General features: G+C 38.0%; 1 protein-coding gene across 9 annotated transcripts in view; it reads right to left on the bottom strand.

The window, feature by feature from the left end:
- SLC7A11 (solute carrier family 7 member 11) overlaps positions 1-26,199 on the bottom strand; it is a 393,259-nt gene that overhangs the window by 317,308 nt on the left and 49,752 nt on the right. For all 9 annotated transcript variants that reach the window (XR_009596822.1, XR_009596820.1, XR_003591971.3 and 6 more), the window contains 5 exon segments: positions 7,211-7,334; positions 5,190-5,293; positions 4,348-4,444; positions 2,444-2,593; positions 795-972 (listed from right to left, as the gene is read on the bottom strand). Coding sequence is in view for 3 of the 9 variants with exons in the window: in XM_060400588.1 (XP_060256571.1) it covers positions 795-972; positions 2,444-2,593; positions 4,348-4,444; positions 5,190-5,293; positions 7,211-7,334 (653 nt within the window). In the remaining 6 variants the exon portion in view is untranslated.

The raw sequence follows: 26,199 nt of genomic DNA, 5'->3' as shown, positions 1-26,199 counted from the left end.
TCCATTCTCTTTGTCCCTCTCATCAGGATGACTTTTGGAAAGTGCAAATCTGCCCAAGTGGGAATTCTAGGTCTCCTACTTAATATCTTCATGACTTGGAACTGGTTGTATGGATTCTTCCATATCATAACTCAAAATCTATAAAATACAGATAATTTTTTTCTAGCTCAGAAAGTTGATATAAGGATTAAATATGGTTATATATATGATTATGGATTAAATATGGTTATATATCTGTATGTTAACACATAGAAATTACTCAGTAATTGTCAACTGCTCTTCTTTTCTTGATTATTCTTACTGTTCCTATGATTCTCCATGATTCACCAGTTGGGCAATATTATAATAAAAGAAATCATGATACTTGAGAACTTTTCAGACTCTACATGACCTCCCACCAAATCTCACACCACTCATTAATTAGTGTGTTATCATATAGAATCAATAAAGTGCATTCAGCCCAGGATAAAAACAATTAGGTAAGTGAAGGATTCAGTAGAAAAATTAGGTTGTTTATAGTACTGCTTATAAAAATTCTATACAAAAATTTGTTCTTCTAAGAAGTGATTAAAGAAAATCAAACTAAATACCCTCAAAGGATTCAGTGACTCTACCCTAAAAATCCTTCCGGCCTTTTCTTCTTCAAGTTCTCATTAGAATGCAGTAATATATTCAAATTAGCAGTTTCCTAAGTGGTATTTTCAGACTTTAAGGTATGTATCATATACGTATGCAGAGATGGACTTTCTACAACACAGTCTCTCAAAGGTCCTAAAACTGCTTAAAAATCTTACCCGACATTCTTCTGAACCACTTGGGTTTCTTGTCCCATATAATAAAGAGATAGTACGCAGGAATCCCAGTCAGAGTGATGATGAAGCCGATCCCTGTACTAAATGGATCTGAATAAAGGGAAAGGGCCACCATGAAGAGACACGTGAAGGAAAACAAAGCTGGGATGAACAGCGGCACCTGGAACATAGCAAAAAAGAAAACCACTTCAAGCATGGCTTAGGAGACAGAAGGTAGATCCGAGTTGAGCACTGCAGTCATGAGATCAGGTGATACACTTTGATCACGTGACCAGGTGACAGGCACCATCCCACTTACCTTCCTACGAAAATCTCTTGAGTAGGGCACAGAGCAGATACTGATTTGAAAACACTCCTTTAAATTAAAAATAAATCTTTGGGTAGAACAAAATCTAAGGATAAATAAGTGTGTTTCATTAGAGACATTCTGTTTGAATTATTTTACTAGTTAAGTACCATTATGATTTATGTTTCTGATTGTAAAAGATTGCTTCTTTGATAATTATGATTAGAATCCACTTTAATGTAGAGCCAAGAGCACAGGCTGCTTGTTACATGTTAAAGCCTTTCAGTGCATATTGATTTTCTGTTGGAGATTCACAATATGAACTGACAGGGATAAAATAGGCCAACTCCTATTCAACCACTAATAAAGATGTCGCTAGCATTAGGTAATGAATATAATTAGAAAAAAAATGCTGACAACATGATGGACAACATTATCTGTGTTATTTCTTAAAAGCAAATACATAGTGAGTTCAAATCAAACCATGAACATTCAAGGCTGAAGGAGATGAGAAGCATATTCGTCAGCCTTCCCAAAAGGAAATGCATCGTTATGGTAAATGGATGTTCTATTAAGTGGTAAATTCAGACATCTTCACTTTCTTAAGTATTTTACATCTCTATTACTTCTGGAGTGCATGATGCAGAAAAGGGCCAATGTAACAAGTCATAACATTCAAGAATACTCAAAATGCCTTTTTTGAAAAGCAGCATCCTTTTTAGAGGCTTCCCTAGTAATGCTAGTGATAAATAATTGGCCTGCCAATGCAGGAGATGCAAGAGAAATAGTTTTGATCCCTGGTTTTTGAAGACCCTCTGGAGAAGGAAATGGTATCCCACTCCAGTATTCTTGCCTGGAAAATCCCATGGACAGAGGAGCCTGGCAGGCTACAGTCCATGGGATCACAAAGAGTCAGACATGATTTAGTTCTTAAATAACAATAATTCCTTTTTAGAGTATTAATTAGTGATGATTTCATATGTATCTGCCTCACTCTTTCTCAGCATGATTGTCCACAACTATTCAGCATAAAAGAGTAGTCTATACTTTGAATGTATCAGATCATTAGGCACATTAATGAAAAATCAGTGTAACGACCATTTAATATTAATACTCCTTTTCAAAAGTGCGACATACAAAGCTCTGTACATCACAAACAAGCTAATCAACCATTTTTTCCAAACTAAAATAAATCCCATATGAAGGCATTACCTGCAAGAGTTAAACGTTTTATTTTAGAGGATTCTGCCCTCTGCCCAAGCTTCTCATCATCAAGTTATGACAAAGAGAGGACCAGATATTAGGAGGAAGATTTATGTAAACCCATGAAGATTGCTGAGGTTACCTTGAAAGGACGATGCATATCTGGGCGTTTGTATCGAAGATAAATCAGCCCAGCAACTGCCAGCCCAATAAAAAGCCACCTGGCAAAACTGAGGAAATTCAGAAGACTGTAGAGGTCTCCAGAGAAGAGCATTATCATTGTCAAAGGGTGCTGGGGGAAGGAAGAAAAAAATCACACTCAGTGAGTTAAAAGGGAACAAACATGATAATAAGCAATGACATCACTATACAATATTATTGTATTTTCCAAATGACTATTTTCACAGGTTAACTAGGATCGTGATTAAAATCTATACTCAACTACCCTCCTAGCTATATCTTACTCTTTACTCCTACATACACACATACATGGATGTGTTATTTTTTGTTGTTTTTCATTAAGAGAATGTGTTTTCCAAGAGTAAAACACAGGACACTCAATAACTCAAAATTTAAAGATCCAGAGGGCAGAGATGGTTAATAACTAACAATGAAAATTAAAAGTGTATCCAATACAAAAATTTACAGAAAGCTCTGTGAATGGTGTCTGGTGAGCCCCTGGCTATGCACATACAGGAAAGACAGCCACTTCTAGGTGACTGCGTGGTCTCCTGAATGCAAAACATGACTTTTCTTTCCCCACACTTCCTTTCCCCATGTGCCTGCCTCGTATGACCCTCAAGACCACAGAAAAGAATGAAGCGCAGAGATCAGCATAGCAAGTCTCTCCAGCTGCACATACCAAGGACGGCATGACTGATAGCGGAAGCTTAAAGGGGAAAAATCCTCTTCACCAAATAAATACATTCTGTTTCCAAAGTGACGTAAACTTCCAGATGCCACACAGAGTAAACATACTTGACAAAGAAATTTCAAGGAGACATTTTGAAACAAATGAAACTCATGGGGTGGGGGGGGGGGGGAAGATGCTTCAATGCATTCTATGGTGGTCCTGACAGCAGATTCCATCGGAGAAAAATGTCACAAAATAGTAAATAAAAAGGAATATAACATTGCCAATGAGGATTTGAAGACTTGCACACCTTACATAGTCTTCTGTATCCCACATTTGCAAATACTTTTTTCTCTGCATAAAGAATCCTACAGCTCCAGTTTAAATTGTGGTGCTTTTATTTTTTCCCTTTAGGCTGCCCTCAAAAGTCTCACTTTTAAGCACAGAATCACTTCAGTGTCTAGGATTTCACTGACGTTTTCTATAAATTTGTATGTGTTTCATCATATGGGGCCTCTGATGAGACATCTGGATATTTGGGGACTGTAGCTTTTAGCTCCACTTTCAATAAGTAGAATTAGGACTTTTTACTCTAAACCATTTTCTGCGAAGGCTCTAAGTCATTTGCAAAAGCCCAGGTAATCATTTCCCTTCCATTTCACAAATTTTTACAAAGTTGAAAGAGAAGTGATTTGGTTATTGCTCCAAAGCATCAGACATGCATCAGAACTGATAAAGAATCTGCCTGTAATGCAGGAGACCCCGGTTCCATTCCTGGGTTGGGAAGATCCCCTGGAGAAGGGATAGGCTACCCACTCCAGTGTTCTTGGGCTTCCCTGATGGCTCACATGGTAAAGAATCCGCCTACAATGTGGGAGACCTAGGTTCAGTCCCTGGGTTGGGAAGATCCCCTGGAGAAGGGCATGGAACCCACTCCTGTATTCTTGCCTGGAGAATCCCCATGAACAGAGGAGCCTGGAGGGCTACAGTCCATGGGGTCACAAAGAGTTGGATACACCTGAGCAACTAAGCACAGCACAGCATACTAGATAAAGGGAAGCAATGAAAAGCATCCTGCTTCTTTCCATGATACAAAGAGAGCCAATTTAGAGATGAATGAGAACAGAAAGAAATCCTCCTTACTAACCTGTCCTTTGAGGCTATATCTAGATACACATGTTAATATGCATTACCAAAACAATAACAGCTGGCAGAGGAGTGTGCTTCCGGATGTGAATCATGGAGAGGATTTCTGGAAGGTGACCCTCCCGGGATGCAACATAGAATAACCTGATGGGAGAAAAATGTATAATTGATCACTTCCAAGGGGGAAAATCCAGAAATCTAAGAGAAAACTTGCACCTTCTTTTCACCAAATGGTGATTACTTAGGTTTTGCTTTTTAAAGTAGAGTACATTACGAGAAATCAAATTTTGATTTTTATAAATATCTGCCAAAATATGATTCCTTGAGGAGAAATAATAGCAACATCCGACTCAGTACAGCTGTGCCCCCATATACATAGCTGGTAGGGAATTTAGTTCTAGGTTCCTATTATTACCTGTGTGCTGTCAAACAACATACACACACACACCAAATATTCATATTTATCTGATTGGGTTTTCATCATATTAAATCAAAAGGAATTTCTAGATGAAACAAAACAAAAGGGATGCAGATGGTGGGATGGTGATTTCTTGTGTCTATTGCTTTACTTTTTTTTCTTGTCATCTTTTCTTTAGAGAAACCAAAGATTTTATTACTAGATATAAAATGCTGTTGTTACAGACATACATCCAAAACAAAACAAACAAAAAAAAAAACCCTCGATGCCTGGCTTCAGAGAAGGCTATGAGCAGACAAGCAGTGCCCTCTAATGGACAGAGTAGGACATGCTGAGGAAGACTTCAATCTCGCTCGTCACTTTAAAAACAGCAGGTTTGGAGGCACTATTTCTTTTCTTCTTAAACTTACCCTTATCACATCCCATCTCAAAAACAGAAATGCCTTTCTAGAAAGGCTTGAACTCACTCACCTGGAGACAGCAAACACACCACCATTCATGGAGCCAAAGCAGGAGAGGGCAACAAAGATCGGAACTGCTAATGAGAAATTTCCCAGGAGCCGCTCAGAAAAGGTCTAGTGAAAGGCAGAAGGGAGCAAATTAATGCTTTGCCAGAAAGTAGAATAAAATGAAACAGTTTAGGCCAAACTCGCTCCATGGCTCTCTGTTCACCTGGTGATACGTGTGTGTTTTACAATCCTTCTTTTGGGTTAGGGTCAGACTAACCTCTTAGGATAATAATCAAAGGCAGGTAAGCCTTGCTTGCTACAAAACTATGGACAACAGTCTAAACAAGCACCTTTCCTCTACCTTCAAAAAGCAGTGATCCATTTATCAAATCTATCAACTATGATATCTATTGTCTCTGACTCTGGGAAGTAAAAAAAAAAAAAGCTCAGTTCAGAATTTCTCCTTTTGGAGACAGAAATCCTTCTGTATGATACCTTCTCTTTAGTCGGGAAAGCCACATATTTACAGTGAAGTAAAAAGGCAGACTGAGGAGTGTTGCAGATACTTATTCCATATACCAATCCTAGTTTTATGACTTAGAAGTGTGATGAGAAATAAGTGATGACTTAATATGTGTATCATAGATAAGAACCATTCTGAAAATCTTTTGCCCCAGAAAAATCACATCAGCTGCATCTCTGTTTATCAAGTCAATCCCACCCTCTCAGGTATCTGCCAATTCCTTCTGTAGTTTCTTATTAAAAGGTTAGAATACCAGTACAAGTCTGAGGAAATCAAGTCACAGAAAATATAAAGGAGGAACGAAGTTTATGACATTTCCTTTTATTCTATGGCATGTGCAAGACTGCAAATTTTCATGAAAGATATATTAAAAAAAAAAAGATGTGGGATTCTTTACTTGTCCTTGAGCAACTGGCGCTATGTAATTAATGGACCACATTACGCTCAGAGACTAAGTGCTGCCCTTTGTCTAGTAAGATGAGATGACGACCTGACATCAGAAAGCTCTGTGCATTTGGTTGTCTGGTAGAAGTTACAGCAGTGGGCAAAGTCTTCTTCAATACAGTGAACTCATACATAGGTTCACGAAATGGGATAATTTGTTCCCTGTGGATGTTCCCTGCAGATGATTATTATGAGGTAATAGTGACTATTTTAAAAGGAACTGACATCTAGTGGCGGAAAGTTCTTTTTTTCCACCCTTCATTGTTACAAGGTCATGAATGAGTGCTCTCTTACTAGCTAAGTTTTTATACCAAAAAGTCTGTGTCACAGAAGAGCAGTCCCATAACATGACCTCTGGAAGCAAAAGATGGTCTTGAAGTCAAATAAATTTTGGAAAATGCTGTGAAATTATAAGTATCCACTTCTTCAGGAGTTAAAATACACATTAGCTTCTGTGATATTCTGAGAAGTACAATAAAAATGACATCTGTTTAACTTTGAATAACTCTATTCCCCCAAATTAATAATATCCTAGGAGCTAGTATTCAAAAAGATATATATACTAGGGGAAAAAAAAACAGATGCATATGGTCTACTTGGAAATTCTAAAGTGATACTGTGGGAGAAAGATTTTAAGTTAGCATTTAAAAAGTGTCTAAACAGGGAAGAGTACAGAATAAATTGCAATTTGCATATCCCCCAAATGAATTCATTTAAATTCAGTAACTGCCCACCTGTACTTAAAGACACATTGGAAGAATAATGCCTTCTATTCAATGTGTGTGTGTGGAAATGTGTTTTCAAGCTGGCATATGTGGACATATTTTACATGAAATTAATAAAACAGAAATCGTATAGGATTGTAGTTGTATCAACAGCTACGGCTGTAGCTATAGCTGTAGCTTAGTTAAATGGAATACGCTAAGGTATGTCCTAAATTTTTAAAATATTCATTATCATTCAGTTCAAAAAAATTACTAAATTACCAAAACACTTTCCACTGGAGGGAACAACTATAAAACTGCATCAATTCATTAGCCTAAATTCAAACTGGCATTAGCCCAGCTTAGACTTACCACGGCCACTGCATTTGAAAGCATCAGTTCCTCGGCACTAATGGTTGTGAAGTAGGCCACGTTTGTTAGCACGTAGCCAACAGTGACGACGGTCATGGATATACATATTGCAAGGGGGATGGTTCTGAAATGCACACAGGAGTTGCTTATTAGTCATCTCTTGTTAGCCACTTCTCTGAGACCAAAGAAAATAGCAGGCTCATTCAAAGCAAGAAAGAAACGGTATGGATAATTACAGGCTCTGTTCAGCTGGGTGAAGTTCCACATAGTCCTTTGTAATTTAATGAGGTCCACGAGGGGAGATACTACATTTGTGGTGTCTACTGCTCTGCCCCAGAACACATGGGTCTGTCCCATTCTTTCACTGCATAGATCTTAGAGCAGTGTTTCCCACACTGGAGCACGCATCTACCTGGAGGGTTTGTTAGAACACAGATTGTTGAGCCCACCTCAAGAATTTCTGATTCAGGAGGATTTGCATCTGTAACACCTCCCTGGGTGATTCTAGTGCTGCTGGCCAGGGTACCACACTTTGAGATCCACTGGCTTTTCAAATGCCTTTCAAATACTAATTCACTTGGCTTGACAACCTTTCTAAAACTAGTTTCCAAAAAGGTCTTTTGCGTTCAGTGTTTTCCCCTTCAGTAATTCTCCTTACCATCAAATTAGTGTACAGTATTGGAAGCATGGGAACAGGATATATCTACCTTTCTAAATGATGGCAATAATAATTTTGTACATAACACAAAAAGCCTAAAAGTGCTTCCAATAATGGTTTTGCACTGCCCTGCTGTGAGTTCAAAGGAAGCTCAAGATCATGAGCATCTATTAAAGCCGTAGCACAGACGATCCCATGAAATTAGAGGCGACATGCTGTGAAGTACAGACGACCGGACAGCACTGACACCACGCGGCATCATGAAGTATCCGGCACAAATGCCATGTTATGTCTTCATTTAACGCACTTGGAGAGCCAGGAAGTTACTGACCCTAATAATTTGATTCCATGTTACCGATACACATTACTTGCTTAACATAATCACCTCTTCAGACTCTTTCCGGTTCAAGCAACTTAAACCTTCAGCTCCCTGCACAAAGGCTGATGGGTTTTTTTCCAGCCATAGAACTTATCAGCCCTCATGGAGCCTTAACCCTGCTGGATGCCACTAATGAAGACCTCCATATAATTTCTTCCAAGATGAAAATACAGTTCTGAAAACAGGAAGGAAAAAAAGGCACAGCCTGCCTCACTCCCCAAGCTGGGTGTGTTGAGCACACGAAGTCCCAGCTCATTATGCTGAATATCCCCTGTTGAGAACAGGCAAAGCCAGCCAGTCAGCAACTGCCATTCATTATGGTGCTTGGAGTCTGACACTTCCACTGATCCCCAAAGCCTTAAGCCTCGATGGGGAAACACAATGACCTCTAAAATTCTGGCATCCTAACAGGAAAGGAGCAGATGTTCCCCTTCCCCAGTATGAAGAGGGTCCTATGGAATTTGCTGTTCACACCATAACACTCATTGCTCATTGTAATTGATAAATGCTAAGTGTAAGCAAAGGAAATCACTGGGCCAATACAAAACAGAGGGGTAAATGGCATAGGGCAAATTAAAGATGAATCCTGTTTCTTTGGGTGCTTCCCTGGTGGCACTAGTGGTAAAGAACCTGCCTTCCAATACAGGAGATATAAGAAATATGGGTTTGATCCTAGGGTGGGGAAGATCCCCTGGAGGAGGGCATGGCAACCCACTCCAGTAATCTTGCCTGGAGAATCCCATGTAAGAGGAGCCAGGCAGGCTACAGTCCCTGGGGTCACCAAGAGCTGGACGCAACTGAAGTGACTTAGCACACAAGGATGCCTGTTTCTTTGAAAGAGAGGTGGCAGATCAATGCAAAGGCGGAAGCAGCTAAGCAAGAAGGTGAATAGGCCGCTTTTCAACCACTCACTGTATTCCTGTAAATTTGAATCCCTAAGCTTCTATAACATCCCAAATGGGGTTCTGAGTTCTTTCTGTGGAGGAGGGAAGCAGAGAGGGAGAGACTCTCTAGAGATTCCTCGCAAGAGGATTAAGAAATACGAAGGCTCTGCTAATAAAAAGTGAAATGATTTATTGTTCAGTGCAGTGAAGGCACCTAACCTGTCCAGGAGAGGTAGTACTGTCAGTCACATGATGCTGCCACAGAGCAGAAAGAAGTGAGTCTGAAATTTGATGGTGGCTCTCCCAGCAGAGACAGGACTTCCCTGGTGGCTCAGAGGGTAAAGCACCTACCTACAATGCGGGAGACCTGGGTTCAATCCCTGGGTCGGGAAGATCTTCTGGAGAAGGAAATGGCAACCCACTCCAGTATTCTTGCCTGGAAAATCCCATGGATGGAGGAGCCTGGTAAGCTACTACAGTCCATGGGGTCGCAAAGAGTCGGACACGGCTGAGCAAATTCACTCTCACTCCCAGCAGAGAACCTAGCCACCCAAGGCAACTTCCCTGTTTCCTGCCCAGAGATTACCATTTTTTCTGAGGGGGGATTTCTAAACTGACTCCAGCAGAAGGGATCTTAAAAAAAAAAACTGAAGTTTCCAGGTTAGTTTCCCTTTCTTTTTTTCCTTCCTCAACTTGTCAATAACAAAAACAACAGCAGCAACTCTGCTATGTACCCCCTACTTTACATATTTGTCTCATTTTATCCTCGGAAAATTCTGTGATTTAGGAGCACCATCACCACTTTATATATGAGCAAATGAAGTCTTAGTTTAAAGAACTGTTCAGAATACACAGCTGATAAGTAGAACCTCAGAATTCAGCCACAGATTTAGCCTACCTTGAAGTCAAAGCCCTCAAAACCACTAAAGAATACTCTTTCTCATGGATGTGGGTCTTCAAACTCAATTTTCAGAGAAATCATAACTACTGAATATGTATAATGTTCATTGGAAAGCTCTCATCATGGCTGTATTCTTCATGTATTCCCTGAAAATGCAGTTTCATGTAGTATGCTGCTGCCGCTGCTGCTACTGCTGCTAAGCCGCTTCAGTTGTGTCTGACTCCAGGAAAAGACTTATTCCAGGATTTTCATAAATCATGAAACATTATAGTTCTTAAGAGCTATACTTCAGTGTTTCTGTCTTACGTGAACTATAATGTCAAGGAAATGTTTTCAAAAGTCTCAATATTTAGGAAATACTGGTTCCTCCTTAATTTTAAAACAACAAAAGCTCAGTGAATAAACTTCCCTAGACAACTCTTAAAGAAAAGGAGGAAAAGTAAGCATACACATCAGATAATTTGAAATAGATTATTAACAGTTTTACTATCAGCCAAATACACTGTATAGATACCAGAGAGGGGAAAAAGTCAAAGGAGTTTAAACTATAGGATAAAAGAGGAAAAGGGTCTAACCTTGCAGCAATTCACAATAAGCCCAGTAATTCCTCTTGAGGTAAAATTAAGCCATGAGAATTGGAGAGGATGAGGCCAGATAGCCAGTGGCATCTATCCTTAAGGTTCCATTTCACTTTCATAAAGGGAAGGAGAGGAGGTTGTGGCTGCCTTGGCATAAACAGCGATCATTTACAGAGGAGAACAGTTCATTTGTTCAGAAGGGCTTGGCACCATGTGCGTAACTCCTGGATTTCAAGCAGCAAAGCCTAAGAGCCACTGGGTGAGCTGATAAAAGCTCTTAGGCCATGCAGAAGCAATCTTTCTGGAGGCTTTAGATGCAGAGGGCAGATAAGCACAGTTAGTACCCAAGATTAAGGCAAATGGCATGTGATAACAAAAGGAATCAAGGGACCTGGTAGGCCACTGATATTTCAAAGCCCCTGTGTTACTGTGAGGTGTGCACAATTGTAATGCAACAAAAGCATTGTCTTTAAGCTGAATGAAAATGATTTGCACCTATTACTTATACTCTCTCAAATGTTTGTGCATTTTTTTAATGATTAGCAAGATACTAAGTATTAGAAAGATAGTACTGGGAAAAGAGACTTAATCCTTAAGAACATTTTTGTCATATCTATCTATCTATATACCTGGCTTCCCAGGTATGGCAGTGGTAAAGAATCTGCCTGCCAATGCAGGAGACAGGGGTTTGATCCCTGGATCAGGAAGATACCCTGAGGAAGATATGGCAACCCACTCCGGTATTCTTGCCTGGAGATTCCTATGGACTGGGAGCCTGGTGGGCTACAGTCCGTGGGGTTGCAAAGAGTCAGACAAGACTTAGAAACTAAATAACAACCATAAACAACAGACTATACACAGATCGACAGACAGATGGATATAGTCTTTTCACTTATGTATTAATGGGAAGAATTAAGTGAGAATCTGATATTTTTATTAATTGAAAATAATCTCCAATTAAAAGGTCTTGGATAGTCTTTTGTTGTAGGCTTATTTTAAATTGGCATCTGTAACCAGTCTATGTAACACATGGATAAATGTTTATTTTATCGGAAATTATTAAATGGAGGTCTCTGGAACATCTGCTTAGAAGCACTCTCATTCTAGAGGTAGACTTCCTCAGAAATTTAAATAATCCCAATAGGAATGGCAGGTAGATTATATCTGTATAATCTACAAAGTGCTGGAAAATACATTTTATCTCCAAACACACACATGGCATTTCATATCCTTTGTGAAATAAAATAGAATATGAACAAATGACAAAATCTAAAACTCACTGAAACAGGAGGCAATTTTCAAACAATTTTCCCTTGTTTGTATTTTCAAACAAGGGAACCCAGGCTCAGAGAGGTTATGTGACTTGACAGGTCAAGGTCACAAAAGTACTAAGCGTGAGAGCTGGATCTTGAACCTTGATCTTCCAATGCTAAGTTCCACATTCATGGAATTTATCTCATCCAGGATAACATGTCTGTTTTGTGCCTTCCTGAACTCTAGGTACAAAGTTCCTAGGATTCTTACATGCTGACAAACACATACTCCATTTATAATACAAAGATCAGAAGGCTGATATCTTCAGATGTTACCATGTGACACATTGTAAGCCAAGTATATTTTACTATGCACTTAATCATCACAAATGCTGCAGGGATGCAAAGTGCATTTGGGATGCATTTTCAATACACTTTGCATCTATATGACTGAGCATCAAAAATGATCATTGTTTCCAGCTTCATATTGGCTAAAAAGACTCCTGCCATGAAAACAGCCTTAACAAGTCTAGCTTGATTCTTCAGAGCTGAGGAATCTGAAGGTCACAAAGATTTCTGATATTCAGACATCTGAGTAATTCTGTAATCACTTGAATTTCTGGATATTTCTAAAGCTGTTTTATAACTGGCATAAAATCTTCCGAGATTTATCTGAATGAAAGTAAGTTTCATATATTCCTCTGTGGATATACCCACTGGGGACCACAAAACTCATTGGTCCCCAGGCATCTAAAATTGTCATTGAGCTATGGAACTGGGCATGATGACAGTTCTGCTAAAACCTACTCTTGTGTATACCGGAATCTTCTAATAGAAGTGCTTGATTCTTTACATTTTTTTAACTTAAAAATCATTAACATTTTAATGCAAGTATTTGGCATTCAGGAGGAAGCAGGGAGGGGAAAAAAGAGAAATTAAGAAGGGCAAGAACATTAGCATAAGCAAAATAGGTGACTAGTGGGAAGCTGGGGCTTCCCCAATGGCTTGGTGGGTAAAGACTCAGTCTGCATGCAGGGAACACAGGAGACACAGATCCGACCCCTGGGTGGAGAAGATCCTCTGGAGAAGGAAATGGCAACCCACTTCAGTATTCATGTCTGGAGAATCCCATGGAGAGAGGAGCCTGGCTACAGTCCATGGGGTTACAAAGAGTCGCATAGGACTGAGGAGCTAAGCACTTTCCACTCAGTGGGAAGCAAAGTGTTGCTACATAACACAGGGAGCTCAACCTGGTGTTGTAACAACCTATAGGGTGGGATGGGGTTGGGGGATGGAAGGGAAACTCAAGAGGGAAGGGACACAGGCATACTTAGAGCTGATTCACATTGTTGTATGGCAGATACCAACACAGTATTGTAAAGCAATTATCTCCAATTAAACATTTAAAAAATAAAAATAAAAAAGGAAGGGCATGAAAACAGCAAACTTCTTAATATGAGATACAAATAAAAAGGAAAATAGGATGTTTCACAGAATTTTAAAATTTTTAGTAAACTGTTTCTGTATAACTGAAAAAAAAAGCATGACTGATGTCAATACAAAATATTTAATATTATAAATGCTTTTTTTGCTTCTGAGTACTTATTTTAGAATCATACATATTTCCCATTTTCTTTATAAGGACCCTGAGTGGACCTGGAAAGCCTTTCTCTAGATCTGACCCAGAAGTAACTTAAGCAAGTCTTACTAATCCCTTTTTGATCCACCAATTTAATTTTGAAGAATTATTGTTTATTTTATTATCACTGCTGTTAATTTTATCTCACTCCAAATATGTTACAAACCAAAAGATAAATAATAGCATATATCAAAGAAAATCTATATTTTTCATTCATGTGATTCTTCTTTCATACATTTTTACATAATTTCCTTGATTCTTGTTCATCTCAAACTCTCCAGAGATGCCCTGTAGAATGGAAATGTAATATCTGGCTATGTGATTGCTGATGTTTCCAGCAGGGACTGTATTACAAAGAAGAGTTCTTGGATTGTTTTCCAGACTTGAAACAGTTAGATTACAGATGACTGGAATCTGATGAATTGCTTTATGTTTCCGGTGATTTTGTCTTATTGTCATTTACTGCTATCATATCTCTATCATACACCGTGAGTGGGAACTGGACTGTTAATAATACTATATGAGAACTGCACTTGAGGAGACACGGCAAGTAGTTGGGAAGAAGGTAAGGGTTGTCACTGAAAGGAGAAAATGGAGCAAGAGGAAGAATATCTTCAATAAACCTATTTCTAAACATTCTTAGAGGTCCACAGTTCACATTCTAACTTAATGGCAATTTCTGGGCCAAGGCTGAACACAGTGATGTGACAAGCAGATTGTCACATAAAGGGACACAGTGATCTCACTGACTTCAAGGATTAAACACCTGCCCTCTGCTTCTTAACTGCACTCTGGCAAAGTTATGGGTATTTTCACTGAGACGCTGTAAATTTCAATACCACTGATATCTAATCTAAATCTCACCATTTTCCATTGTGCACAGATGAAGAACTCCATAAACAAAAAGAAGACAGAGAGAAACCTGTAGGGAGATGTAAGAAATGAACAGAAACGGATTAAAAGACTGCAGGCTGAAGGAGGCTCAAGGAAAAACGTACACAGATACATGAAAGAGAGAGAAAAGTGCAGCAAAACCACTCAGAAAAATGAACTAAAGTGGAAACTTATAATTCAGAAACAGAGGGTAATAAGCAATCAGAAGCATTAGTATAAGCATTTTCAGCCCTAACAACACTTGATTTTTTATATCCCACTATTAGAATAAATTCATGCCTAAATAAAATTATTCAGCAAAATGTAAATAGCTTGAGAGTAAATTTTCATTTGCTTGAATTTCATATGAACAAAAAATTTGCATTGTCTGCATCTCATTTTTTCTCATTTTCTCAAGATTTAGAGTGTATCTTCCAGATGTATTACAGTTATCCATATTTATCATGGATGAATGTAGAGATATTAGTAGGCAAGTTTAAGTGCACAAAAATAGAAACAAAATTGGTTTTTGATAAAATGTTAGAAAGTAATAAATCAGAAGATAAAATATTTTAATAACAATAAATTGCATTTCACACTAATGTTCAATTCTTATTTTTGTTATATTGTTTTTACAGTATACTTTTAAAAACATTATATTTTCCTTGGGATTTTATGTAAAGTACTCTAAGGTGATGCAAACCATATTTTCAAAATAACCAAGTTCCTGAGACTCAGATGCATAAAGTTAAAGTGAGAGTTGCTCCATCGTGTCCGACTCCAGGCCAAAATACTGGAGTGGGTAGCCTTTCCATTCTCCAGGGGATCTTCCCAACCCAGGGATCAAACCCAGGTCTCCTGCACTGCAGGCAGATTCTTTATCAGCTGAGCAACAAGGGAAACCCAAGAATACTGGAGTACATAGCCTATCCCCTCTCCTGTGGATCTTCCCAACCCAGTAATCTAACTGGGATCTCCTACAATGCAGGCGGCTTCTTTACCAACTGAGCTATCAGGGAAGGGCTCAGATACACATGGCTGAGAAAATGAACTACTCATCACAATTCTGTGTTCTTCTTTCCAAAGTATCAGTTATTCCTGAGAAGCAGCTACCTAGACATTTCCCAGACTCTCCAGTATCTAGGTGGGAGTGCGGCTCATTCACCCATGTTGATTGATGTGACTGATGCAGGCCAAGGTGGTTAAGAAGTAGGCTGCCTTGTCCACCCTTGCACCCCACCCCTACTTCCCTAGTTGCAGAGGATCTATATAGAGGCGAAACTACAATGTGGAAGAAGGAATCTGGGCCACAGAATCAATATGTGGAATAAAATCCACCCTCAGCCAGGGATACCAACAGTGGACTGTTACATGATTTAAAAATTAAACTTTTGATTGTTTAAAGCCACTGAAAATCTGTGGCTCATTTGTTAAAGCAGCTAGCATTACCCTAACTAATAAGGGAATGAAGGATTTCATTCTGTCAAGACTTTTTGTAGATCTCAGTGAATTAATTTATATGAGACAAAATGGGTCCTCATTAATCGTTATCTTACATTTTTTGTTTTGTAAGAGACTAGTATATGACATAAAGTCTTTAAAATAACATCCCACATGACGAGAATAAATTAAAACATTTGAAAAGTTAGAATACTGAAAATTCTATTATTATTCCAACTTCCTAGAAACAGAGCAAACATAGACCCCATTGTTCATTCTTTTGAAATATAATATCCCCTGCACTTCTGAAAATTGCTACCAATCCAACAAAGATCAAAGTATAATTGCCTTTTTTTGACCAAGGACACATAATAAGATAATGCAATGTTTAATAAATATACTCTTACACTAAGAACAAGGTGATGTAAAATAAATATACCCACTTTGGCATAGTAAGTGGGAATTAAGAGTCAAAATTCCCTCAGGCCATTAACATGAGTCTCAGAAGGAACTGATAACATTTCTCCTACTATAAACCCATAAATCAAATCCAGCCACATTTCTGACCAGCTGCAATGATAAGAAATGGAAGGTAAACACGGAGACAATGAACCACAACAAATGAGCTACTGCTTCTACCACCAAAAACTGCCTTCAACATTTGTGATCAGCAATGACAAGTCTAATTATTTGCAATCATTTTACTTTGATAACTGGCTTTCCAGTTGGGGGCTCTGGGAATCAGAATAGAAGGCAGTCACTGGTAGGACTGGGCTTCCCAGGTGGCCCTCGTGGTAAAGAATTCAGCTAATGATGCAAGAGACATAAGAGATGGAGGTTTGATCCCTCAGTTGGGAAGATCCCTTGGAGGAGGGTACAGCAACCCACTCCAGTGTTCTTGCCTGGAGAATCCCATGAACAGAGGAGCCTGGAGGGCTACAGTCCATAGAATCTCATAGCGTCTGCTGCTGCTGCTAAGCCACATCAGTCGTGTTCTACTCTGTGTGACCCCATAGACTGCAGCCCACCAGACTCCTCTGTCCCTGGGATTCTCCAGGCAAGAACACCGGAGTGGGTTGCCATTTCCTTCTCCAATGCATGAAAGTGAAAAGTGAAAGTGAAGTCGCTCAGTCATGTCTGACTCTTTGAGACACCATGGACTGTAGCCCACCAGGCTCCTCTGTCCATGGGATTCTCCAGGCGAGAGTACTGGAGTGGGATGCCATTGCCTTCTCCCCTCATTGTGTTGGACACTACTAAAGCAACTTAGCATACATACATGCATAGACATACTAACTAATAGGTAAGTAGGCGAACCTATTCTCACTCACTTCAACCAGATCAGTCCTCTTTTACTTGTTCTATGTATTGATACACAACTGAAGTGATCCAGTGCTTTTGAATAGTTTTAACATCATTCTTCCAGATGCTACAAGTCAAATCATGTCTTTAGATAATTTTTGGACTCAATACTGGCTTCCTATTAAAGGTACATGAATTGGTTTCATAAATTGCCTATCTATAAATGATTGCATATATGGATATATTTGATCCTAAACGTTAAAATAATTTTTCACTGCCACAAACCCTACGTATAGGTAATTAAGGGAAACATTCTTAGCAGGAAAGGTATAAAGTTGATAGGGGAGCTAATAGTTATATCTTAACTTTAATCAAAATGGTAAATTCACAAGGCCAGGCTCCAGAGAACATGACGCAACAGCTTAATGGAGCCACAGAGAACGGTGAAGATGAGAAGGAAAAGAGCTGAGAGGTTAAGCACCTTGCCAGTTAAGAGAGATGATATGTCATTATTAAGAAAGTGATGATGAAGACTCCTGCGTGGAACAGTTGACAGCTCCCTGCAAAGGTCACAAAGGCCCCCAGAATGGCAGAACTTCCTGCAAGCTCCTCTCTGCTCTCCTTGGGCTTTTTCTTTACCAAGACTTGTATTCCCAGTAGAAATGGATATCGTCATCTTTTATCTTTCAGCTCAAAAGTTAAACCTTTTGAAAAATAAGCTTTTGTGCTTTATCTTGTATTTGCTAATGCCTTTTCTTAGATTGCAAGGATTCACAGGCAAGCTCTCTCCTTAGGGATACACTGTATTACAAAGTCCAACACAACATGCAATGGCCGAGGGGCCACCTGCCTCAGAAAGAGAAATGGTTCCCTCATTCACCCACCCTGTAATTTCCCTTCTCTTACGTAGTCTCCCTTAGTCCTATCCTCGAATTCCTATAACCAAGAAAAGAAAAAAAATGTACATATACCATCGCAAGTGTAAACTTTCTTTATGCAAAACCTTTTCTCTGAAGTTTTGCCTTTGATGTTTGTTTTAACTTGATTTCATAGAATTATGGAAAATTCTCTGGACTTCAATCTGAAGGCTGGTTCAAGTCATGTTCCAGTCATTTGCAGGGACCTAGAAGATCATTGGACCTCTCCAGGCTTAAACTTCCTCCTTAAAGAGGGTGCTGAATTAATGAAATGCAGTGTCCATTTCACTTGGAAGATCATCATTTGATCACTTTAGCAAATAAAGCTGATTTGTAAAGACTGTTTAACAGAATCCTTTGAATACTCAGCTGAGCCCTTGCTCGTATATCAGAGCAGCCTAAGGAAATGCCTGCTTTTGCCTTGCTTTGTCATTTAAAGAAAAAAATAGGATACTGACTTTCAAACTCTTCTTCTGGGTCTTGAGATTATGATTCTATCCTCAATCAGGAATACCAGCACATTCAGTTCAGTTCAGTTCAGTTCAGTTCAGTCGCTCAGTCGTGTCTGACTCTTTGCGACCCCATGAATTGCAGCACGCCAGGCCTCCCTGTCCATCACCAACCCCTGGAATTCACTCAGACTCACGTCCATTGAGTCCATGATGCCATCCAGCCATCTCATCCTTGGTCGCCCCCTTCTCCTCCTGCCCTCAATCCCTCCCAGCATCAGAGTCTTTTCCAATGAGTCAAATCTTCTCATGAGGTACCCAAAGTACTGTACAACTACCTATATTATATCAGCCTGGCTGACCATTACAGAAAAGCATTTAAAGGCTAAGTGGTCTGTCCATTCTCCAAATTCTAAGACAGTGTTTATAGATCAGGTCAGACCTCTGGATGCCACATTAAATGGACAATATTATCAAAGACATTTATATTTCATGCCTTTAGCTTTCATCAAAATGTTATTGCAAATATATTTTAAAAAATTATATGAATCTTAGGAGGACATTTGTAATAACATTATTAAGGATATTGTCATTTGATCTATCAGAGTTGCTTATAAAAAAGTTCATTCATTTTACCACTGTTTGTCAAATATCTTATTTATGCTAGACATTTGTCATAAGTGAAGTGATAAAGATATAAACTACAACAAAAAATTCATTATCTTATGGAATCCAAAATTTGAATAGGATAAGACATGGAGCTCCCCATCTCCCATTCTTCACATGATGCCCCAGTCAGTCAGGCTCGGATTGAAATCTCTCCTTAGAGAAACCTCCTCTCCATTTCAGAGTATGCCCCACAACACCTGTACTCCTCATTCCCTACTATTTTCAATGTGAGGAAAACAAAACATTTTTAACTCCAACTGTCTTTGCAAATATCCTTGTATAAACACATTTACCAAATTCAACAGGGAAATTAAGGACTTTCACCTGAGCACATCAAGTGTCCTGCAAGCATTTGCTCTAAAATTCTAGCGCAAATATTTTCATGAGGAGCTGTCAGGACTCTGTCACTGTCAAGGATAATTCTGCTTTTTACGAACTTTGTAATCACATGTGGAAAGACTTCCTGGACTATTTGGCCTCTATTATTTATTTGTTTATTTGCTTTTTATCAACCTGTTATTTTTGGACATGTTCTAAAAGAAATAGTTCATTAAAGCAAGAAGAGAAGATAACTACTTTGGATGTATAATGGGATTAAAAAACTTAGAAGTGTGTTTATAACTGTGATGGAAAGACTCAAAAAACTTAGCAAATTTAAATTACTTCCAGCAAACTAAGCTATCGTTTTGACTCTTCCTTTTATATTATTTTCACAGCTATGAGATAAATCTGTACAAACCTCCCAAAAGAAGACTTTAAAAAAATAAATAAATGGAAGCAATGAAGAGGAAAAAGGAAAAAAATGTTAAGAGGCAGCTTTAACGAAAAAAGGAATGTTTATTCCACCCAAACCTCATGTGAATTCTAAATTATTAAATCTCTGTGAACACCTGATTTATGAACAGGATAACACAGCCCCTAGCCAAAATCATTTTTAATAAAAAGCAGGAGGTTTCCTGAAGTTCATCTCAGATTTAATATCAAACACAGCAGCCACACATGAATGTTTCCCCATAAAACACGAACACAGCATGGCACTGTCAGCTGGCAACCATCGGCAGAGAAATAGCAGTACAAACAGAGTGTCCAAACCGTGGCAGGGATCAGGGCTCGCAATCTAGAGGCAGCAGCCAATGGAAAGGGATCACAGACTGAAAAGATATCACTGAGGAAGGGAAAAGGCACAAGGAAGGCTCACTTCCAAATACGTGATAGCAGCTGACTCACTCCCGGTCAAAGCACTGAGCTTCTTGATTGACTATTGAATTGAGAGAGCAACACAATTGTGTCTTGAGTTGATTTCTATGCATACATTTGGAACTGTACCAAATGAGTTGGAACCACCATGAGAAAATAAGTGCTAGAAATGACATAATTCAATACTGCATTCTCATTTTGTACGAAAAGTAGTAAGTGTCTAAGAGATACATTAAAACATGATTCGAGTATTTTCCCACAGGTGTTTAGTTCAATGATAAGAAAGATGTCAAGGGGAAAACTTATTATTTCTAATATATGTTGCTTAGGAATTGTGTATATTGCCATGTTTATATTCTGTGTGGCAAAAAATTATTTCTCAGGAGTATAAATTGAACTAGTTGGATACATACATAATAATTACATTCTTTCATGTTTAATCCCTTACACGGTTGATTCAACAACTACAAGCATCATAAAGAAACAACTTGTGCATGCTTCCACTGAAATTTCTATTGATATTCTGGCATTTGGCATTTTGTTTAAAAATATTTCCGAACAGAGACAATCATTACAAAAGGTGCTTTATCAGTAGAGATCAGGTGTTAAAAAAAGAAAGGCTAAAGGGGAAAAGATTAAGACTAATATTATTGGATGATAACCTGTAGGTTATTTTAATTAGCATTTTAAAAATCTAATAGAATAAAAAGAATAAGCCAACAATTAACCATAGTACACAGCAAAAGAAATTTCTAGACTATAAAGAATTTTGTCATATATGCGATGTGTGCATGCTTAGTCACTCGTATTCAACTCTTTGCAACCCTATGGACTGTCACTCACCAGGCTCCTCTGTCCATGGGATGCTCCAGGCAAGAATACTGGAGTGGGTGGCCATTTTGTTCTCTATGCATATATGCAGAAAATATCTTTATATAGTGCAAGTTATATCATGAGATACTATTACCAAAATAACTTGAAAAGCCATGAGTTTTAAATTTCAAAGTACTGCATGGATTCTCTTCCTATGCATGGAAAGCTAAGAGTAGAAACTGTCTTAATACAAATATGTTATACCAATGCTGATTTATTTAGAGAAAAAGAATACTGATTAAGGCCTCCTTTTCCTCTCAATTAAAAAAGCATTAAAACTTTTAATAATAAAAATTGCATATTAATTTGTTGATATATCAATAGAGGAGATAAGTGAAACAGAATAGATTACCTTGAAATACAATCTAGTACATGACATAGAAGCTTAATATATAATAAGATAACTGTAGTAAATGTTATAAACTAAGTAAATATCATAAGCTAAAGGTAATATGACTGTTCAAGAAATGATGGGATATTGGAATATTGGGGAAAAATCAAGGATAGATGGATACGTTGGATGGATCACACTCGAAGAAATCCATTCCAGATAAGACAAAATGTTCAATGGAAAAAAATCAAGGAAAACAAACAAAACATGAATGAGATTTAAATGATCTAGGATATAGAAACAGTTATGATATAAAAGCAATGTACACAAAAAAATTTTTAATGGTTACATTTAAACATGCTGCTGCTGCTAAGTCACTTTAGTCATGTCTGATTCTTTGAGACCCCATGGACTGTAGCCCACCAGGCTCCTCTGTCCATGGGATTCTCCAGACAAGAATACTGGAGTGGGCTACCATTTCCTCTTCAAGAGGATCTTTCCAACCCAGGGATCTAGCCAGCATCTCCTGTGTCTCCTGCATTGGCAGGCAGGTTCTTTATCATTAGTGCCAGATGGGAAGCCCCACAGTTAAATGTAATAGATATTTAAACATTTTACTTATTAGTTACTATATTTAAATTCAAAGTTCTATAAGTTGAATCATAAAGAAAAATTTATTTATATGAAAAATTCATGAAATGTTTACAATAAAAAAAAAGGATATAAAGAATCAGTGCCCATGATATACAAAGAATTCTGTTGAATCATGACTATCCATGCCCCCAAGTGGCATCCACACAGCTACCTGACAAGGAAGAAGTATTAAGCATCTTGTGTGAAACTGGAACTTAAGGAGGTTTACTTTTTGCTTTTCATTTAACAAAGATTTTTTATAAATAATGATACAATGCTGATTAAGTGTTCTTAATTATCACTATTGGGAAAGAAAATTGATATATGTACCCATTTTGGGAAGCAACTTGGTAATGCAAAAAGAGGCCTTTTAAATTTTCATTGCCTTTGACATAGTAAAAGGCTCTTTAATCAATCTTCCTAAGAAAATCGTTGACTATGTACAAAGATTTATATATTAAATACATAAAAACAACATTATTAGACTAAGAAAAACTGGGAACATTTTCAATGCCTAAAAGAAAGAGTACACACTGATGCACCTATCCAGTAAAATATTATACCACCATTAAAAATGGTATTAGATTTTAAAGATCTAGGAAAATAGTGAAATGACATGAAATTTAAAAAGTGAGATAGATCGAGATGAACAAAAGAGTTAAGCTTGACAAACAGCAAATCTAGATGGCAGAGAAGACTTCACAGTGTCTTCAAACTGCTGCAGATGCAGCAATGAATGACTCAGGAGAAACTGCCAATATATAAGCAAACAAGTAAATACATAGTAAAATGCCAAGGTTATGAAAAAAGTACCTCTCTATATTTATCTCTACTAATACATGCATGGCACAAATACACACACAAATGGGGGGAAAAAAACTATCAATAACAAGGAGTACTTAACGTTTGATCTAATCATGAGATGATAGCTGACTTTAATTTCCTTCTACATATTTTTGATATTCTAACATGATCATCTAGTATTTAAGATAAAAGGAGAGAGACTATAGACTGTTACTGAAAATACTATGAAAATCATAAAGTTTTACTTTGACATTTCCTGGTAGGGTACAGAAGACATAAAAAGAAATTTTCTGTTCTATCTCTTGACTAAATCATTTGACCACAACTACATATGGGAATTTGTGTCCTAGCCAGTTAAGAATGGAATAAACGAGGTGTGTTAGGAGAATTATGAGAATGAGATACTGGGTATCTTGTGTTCCTGGGTGCCCCTGGACTAGCCATGTGGAGTTGGGGAGGCCAGATTGAGAGGTGAGGGTCTTCTGGGAGGAGTTGCTATAGAAATGGCAACTAGGCTCCAATAAAAATTAATTGAAAAAAAGAAATAACAACAGTAGGAACTGAATCAGCACTATCTTTCAGAGAACAGAAAACTGCCGCTCTGATTAGTCACAGAGTTGCACCATAACTTTGACAGTTTGAAAGCACCTACATATTCAAGCGGAAGCTCTCTCCCTTGCTGCAGTTCAGAGTTCAGGTTGTGGCTTGGCAGAAAGACAGTTTCATGGCCCAGACAGAGATATCACCAAGTTTAATTTGCAGCTCCATTCTGCCCCCATCTTTGCCACTGGATCCCCTCTCCCTGGCAAGATCACATGGCATTATGAGGACCAGTAGCTAAATACATACATTTAAAATACATTTAACCTTTCCTCTATCAGACTCCGAGCAGCTAGAAAACAGCCTTTTAGAATCATGACCTCCTTTTGCTATCTATCTCATTCATTTCTTTTGTCATTTCCTGGCTCAAAGAAGAAAAAAAAATTAATCGTGTCTTCTTTATCAATTTCTCTTTTGCCTGCCTCAGGCTAGAATAAAGGAAGTGAGATTTTGTCTGTTTGACAATATCAATGCAGGGAAATTAAATATTGCCCCTCAGAGAGACTTCAGAACTCTTTCAACAACTAGTCTATCTCTAAAGATTAGTTAGAGAAAAGTTTTTAAAAACCTAACCATTTCCTTATAATAGCCTAATATTTTAATATTTCCTATGCTGCCATCTATGGGGTCGCACAGAGCTGGACACGACTGAAGTGACTTAGCAGCAGAAGCAATCAAGTTTCTGTTTTTTATTTTTTATTTTTTTAAATTATTTTTAATTTTATTTTTACTTTACTTTACTTTACAATACTGTATTGGTTTTGCCATACATTGACATGAATCCACCACTGTTTTGATTTTGTAACTAAAAGACCTTCAATAAATGACCTGTAAGAGGATACTTAATTCAAGTAGCCTGGGACTTCTTTCATTAAGTGTGTGAATAACAGTTTTAGAAAGTCGAATATAGGTAAATGTTAATATTTTTGAAAAGCAGTTTTGTTCTCTTCTCAAATGACATACAGGTGATTCCTAATGATTATAATCTCCCTGTAACTGTTAACAGTTTCAAGGCTACAGTCTTGCTCTATCCATCTCTCTCAGATTTGTATTCAAACATCATTGCTGCTGCTGCTATGTCGCTTCAGTCGTGTCTGACTCTTAGCGATCCCATGGACTGCAGCCCACCAGGCTCCTCCATCCATGGGAGTTTCCAGGCAAGAGTACTGGAGTGTGGCGCCTTTGCCTTCTCCAATTCAAACATCATTACGTTTTTAGAAAGAGGACTGGAAAAGGATCAAGACTGAAACTCCTAAATATAAGCAAATTAATCCACCAATCCAACAACTGACTTCAACTGTTTTATCTTTATAAGGAAAGGGTTGGAAAATTTCATGGCTACTTTCCTTCTGGTTCTAACACCCCAGGCCTTTGTGGTTTATTTTTTCAAGGTCAAGTTCAATGTGTTGTTAATTGTGACAGTGAGTTTAACTGGGCCACAACAATGCCAATGTGTGAATGGAAGAAGGTAAATGGGTAGAGAAATATTTTTACACAGAGGTAACATGAAAATTGAAACAATTTAGCCCTTTAGAGATATTATTATATGCAATCTATCGTTGAATGCATGACCTTGACTGTACAATATTGGAAAAGAAGAAAAAATGACATCATGAAAGGCCAAAAGGAGAGACGCTTTAGATGAATGGGACAGCAGATGCCTATAAAAAGCTCAGTGTGATAGGTAACCTACCAGGTTCTGGAAACAACTCAATTTAAAAAATCATGCATTATAATCATTAGTCTCTTTCTCATTTTATGGTACATGATTATATTACAAGCTTTACTTTTTCACATATTATAAAATATTTGATTGTTTTGCCATAGACTTAATTTCATAAATTATCTTCCATATAATACAATATATCTTGCCATATAAAATATATGGTGACTTCGATGGTAAAGAATCCACGTGCAGTGCAGGAGACCTGGGTTTGATCCCTGGGTTGGGAAGACGTCCTGGAGAAGGGAATGGCAACCCACACCAGTACTCTTGCCTGGGAATCCCATGGACACAGGATCCTGGGGGCTACCATCCAGAGGGTTGCAAAGAGTTGGACATGGCTGAGCAATTAAGCACAGCACACCATATAAAATAGTGGCCTTTGTATTTCATCACTGCATTCTCAACAAATTTGCATTAGTAATGATTGTTGTTAAACTTTTGATACTTCTATCTGTCACATGTTTATAATTTTAAGAGAGGAAGAAAGAATACCTAAAAGCGGGGTATTAAAACATGGTACAGTAGTAAATAGTTGCAAGATTCATCTGATGTTCAAAAGCTATGAGCTAGTCTCCTTAGAAAACCAATGAAATACTACATGTCTTTGAAAAACAGCCTCCAATGCCAGAGATCAGAAAAGCCTAACTCTGAGACTGAGATAATTTCTGCTTCCCATGGCAAAGCACTTCAAACAAGGGTGTCTTTAACCTTGTCATGACGGGTTGCAAACCCAACAATTAAGCATTGCAGGAGGAAAAAAAAAATACTTTGCCCAAGTTTACAAATCCTGATCTGATAACCCTTACTGGATTACAAAAGAGTTGATGACGTGATGTTTGATGACAACAATAAAAAGTGGCCTATCATTAAATAAGCATCTACT

Source organism: Ovis aries, chromosome 17 (assembly GCF_016772045.2).
Source record: "Ovis aries strain OAR_USU_Benz2616 breed Rambouillet chromosome 17, ARS-UI_Ramb_v3.0, whole genome shotgun sequence".
Classification (NCBI taxonomy): domain Eukaryota; kingdom Metazoa; phylum Chordata; class Mammalia; order Artiodactyla; family Bovidae; genus Ovis; species Ovis aries.
The sequence above is the reverse complement of the archived record's forward strand: the minus strand, read 5'-3'. Positions and strand labels throughout refer to the sequence as shown.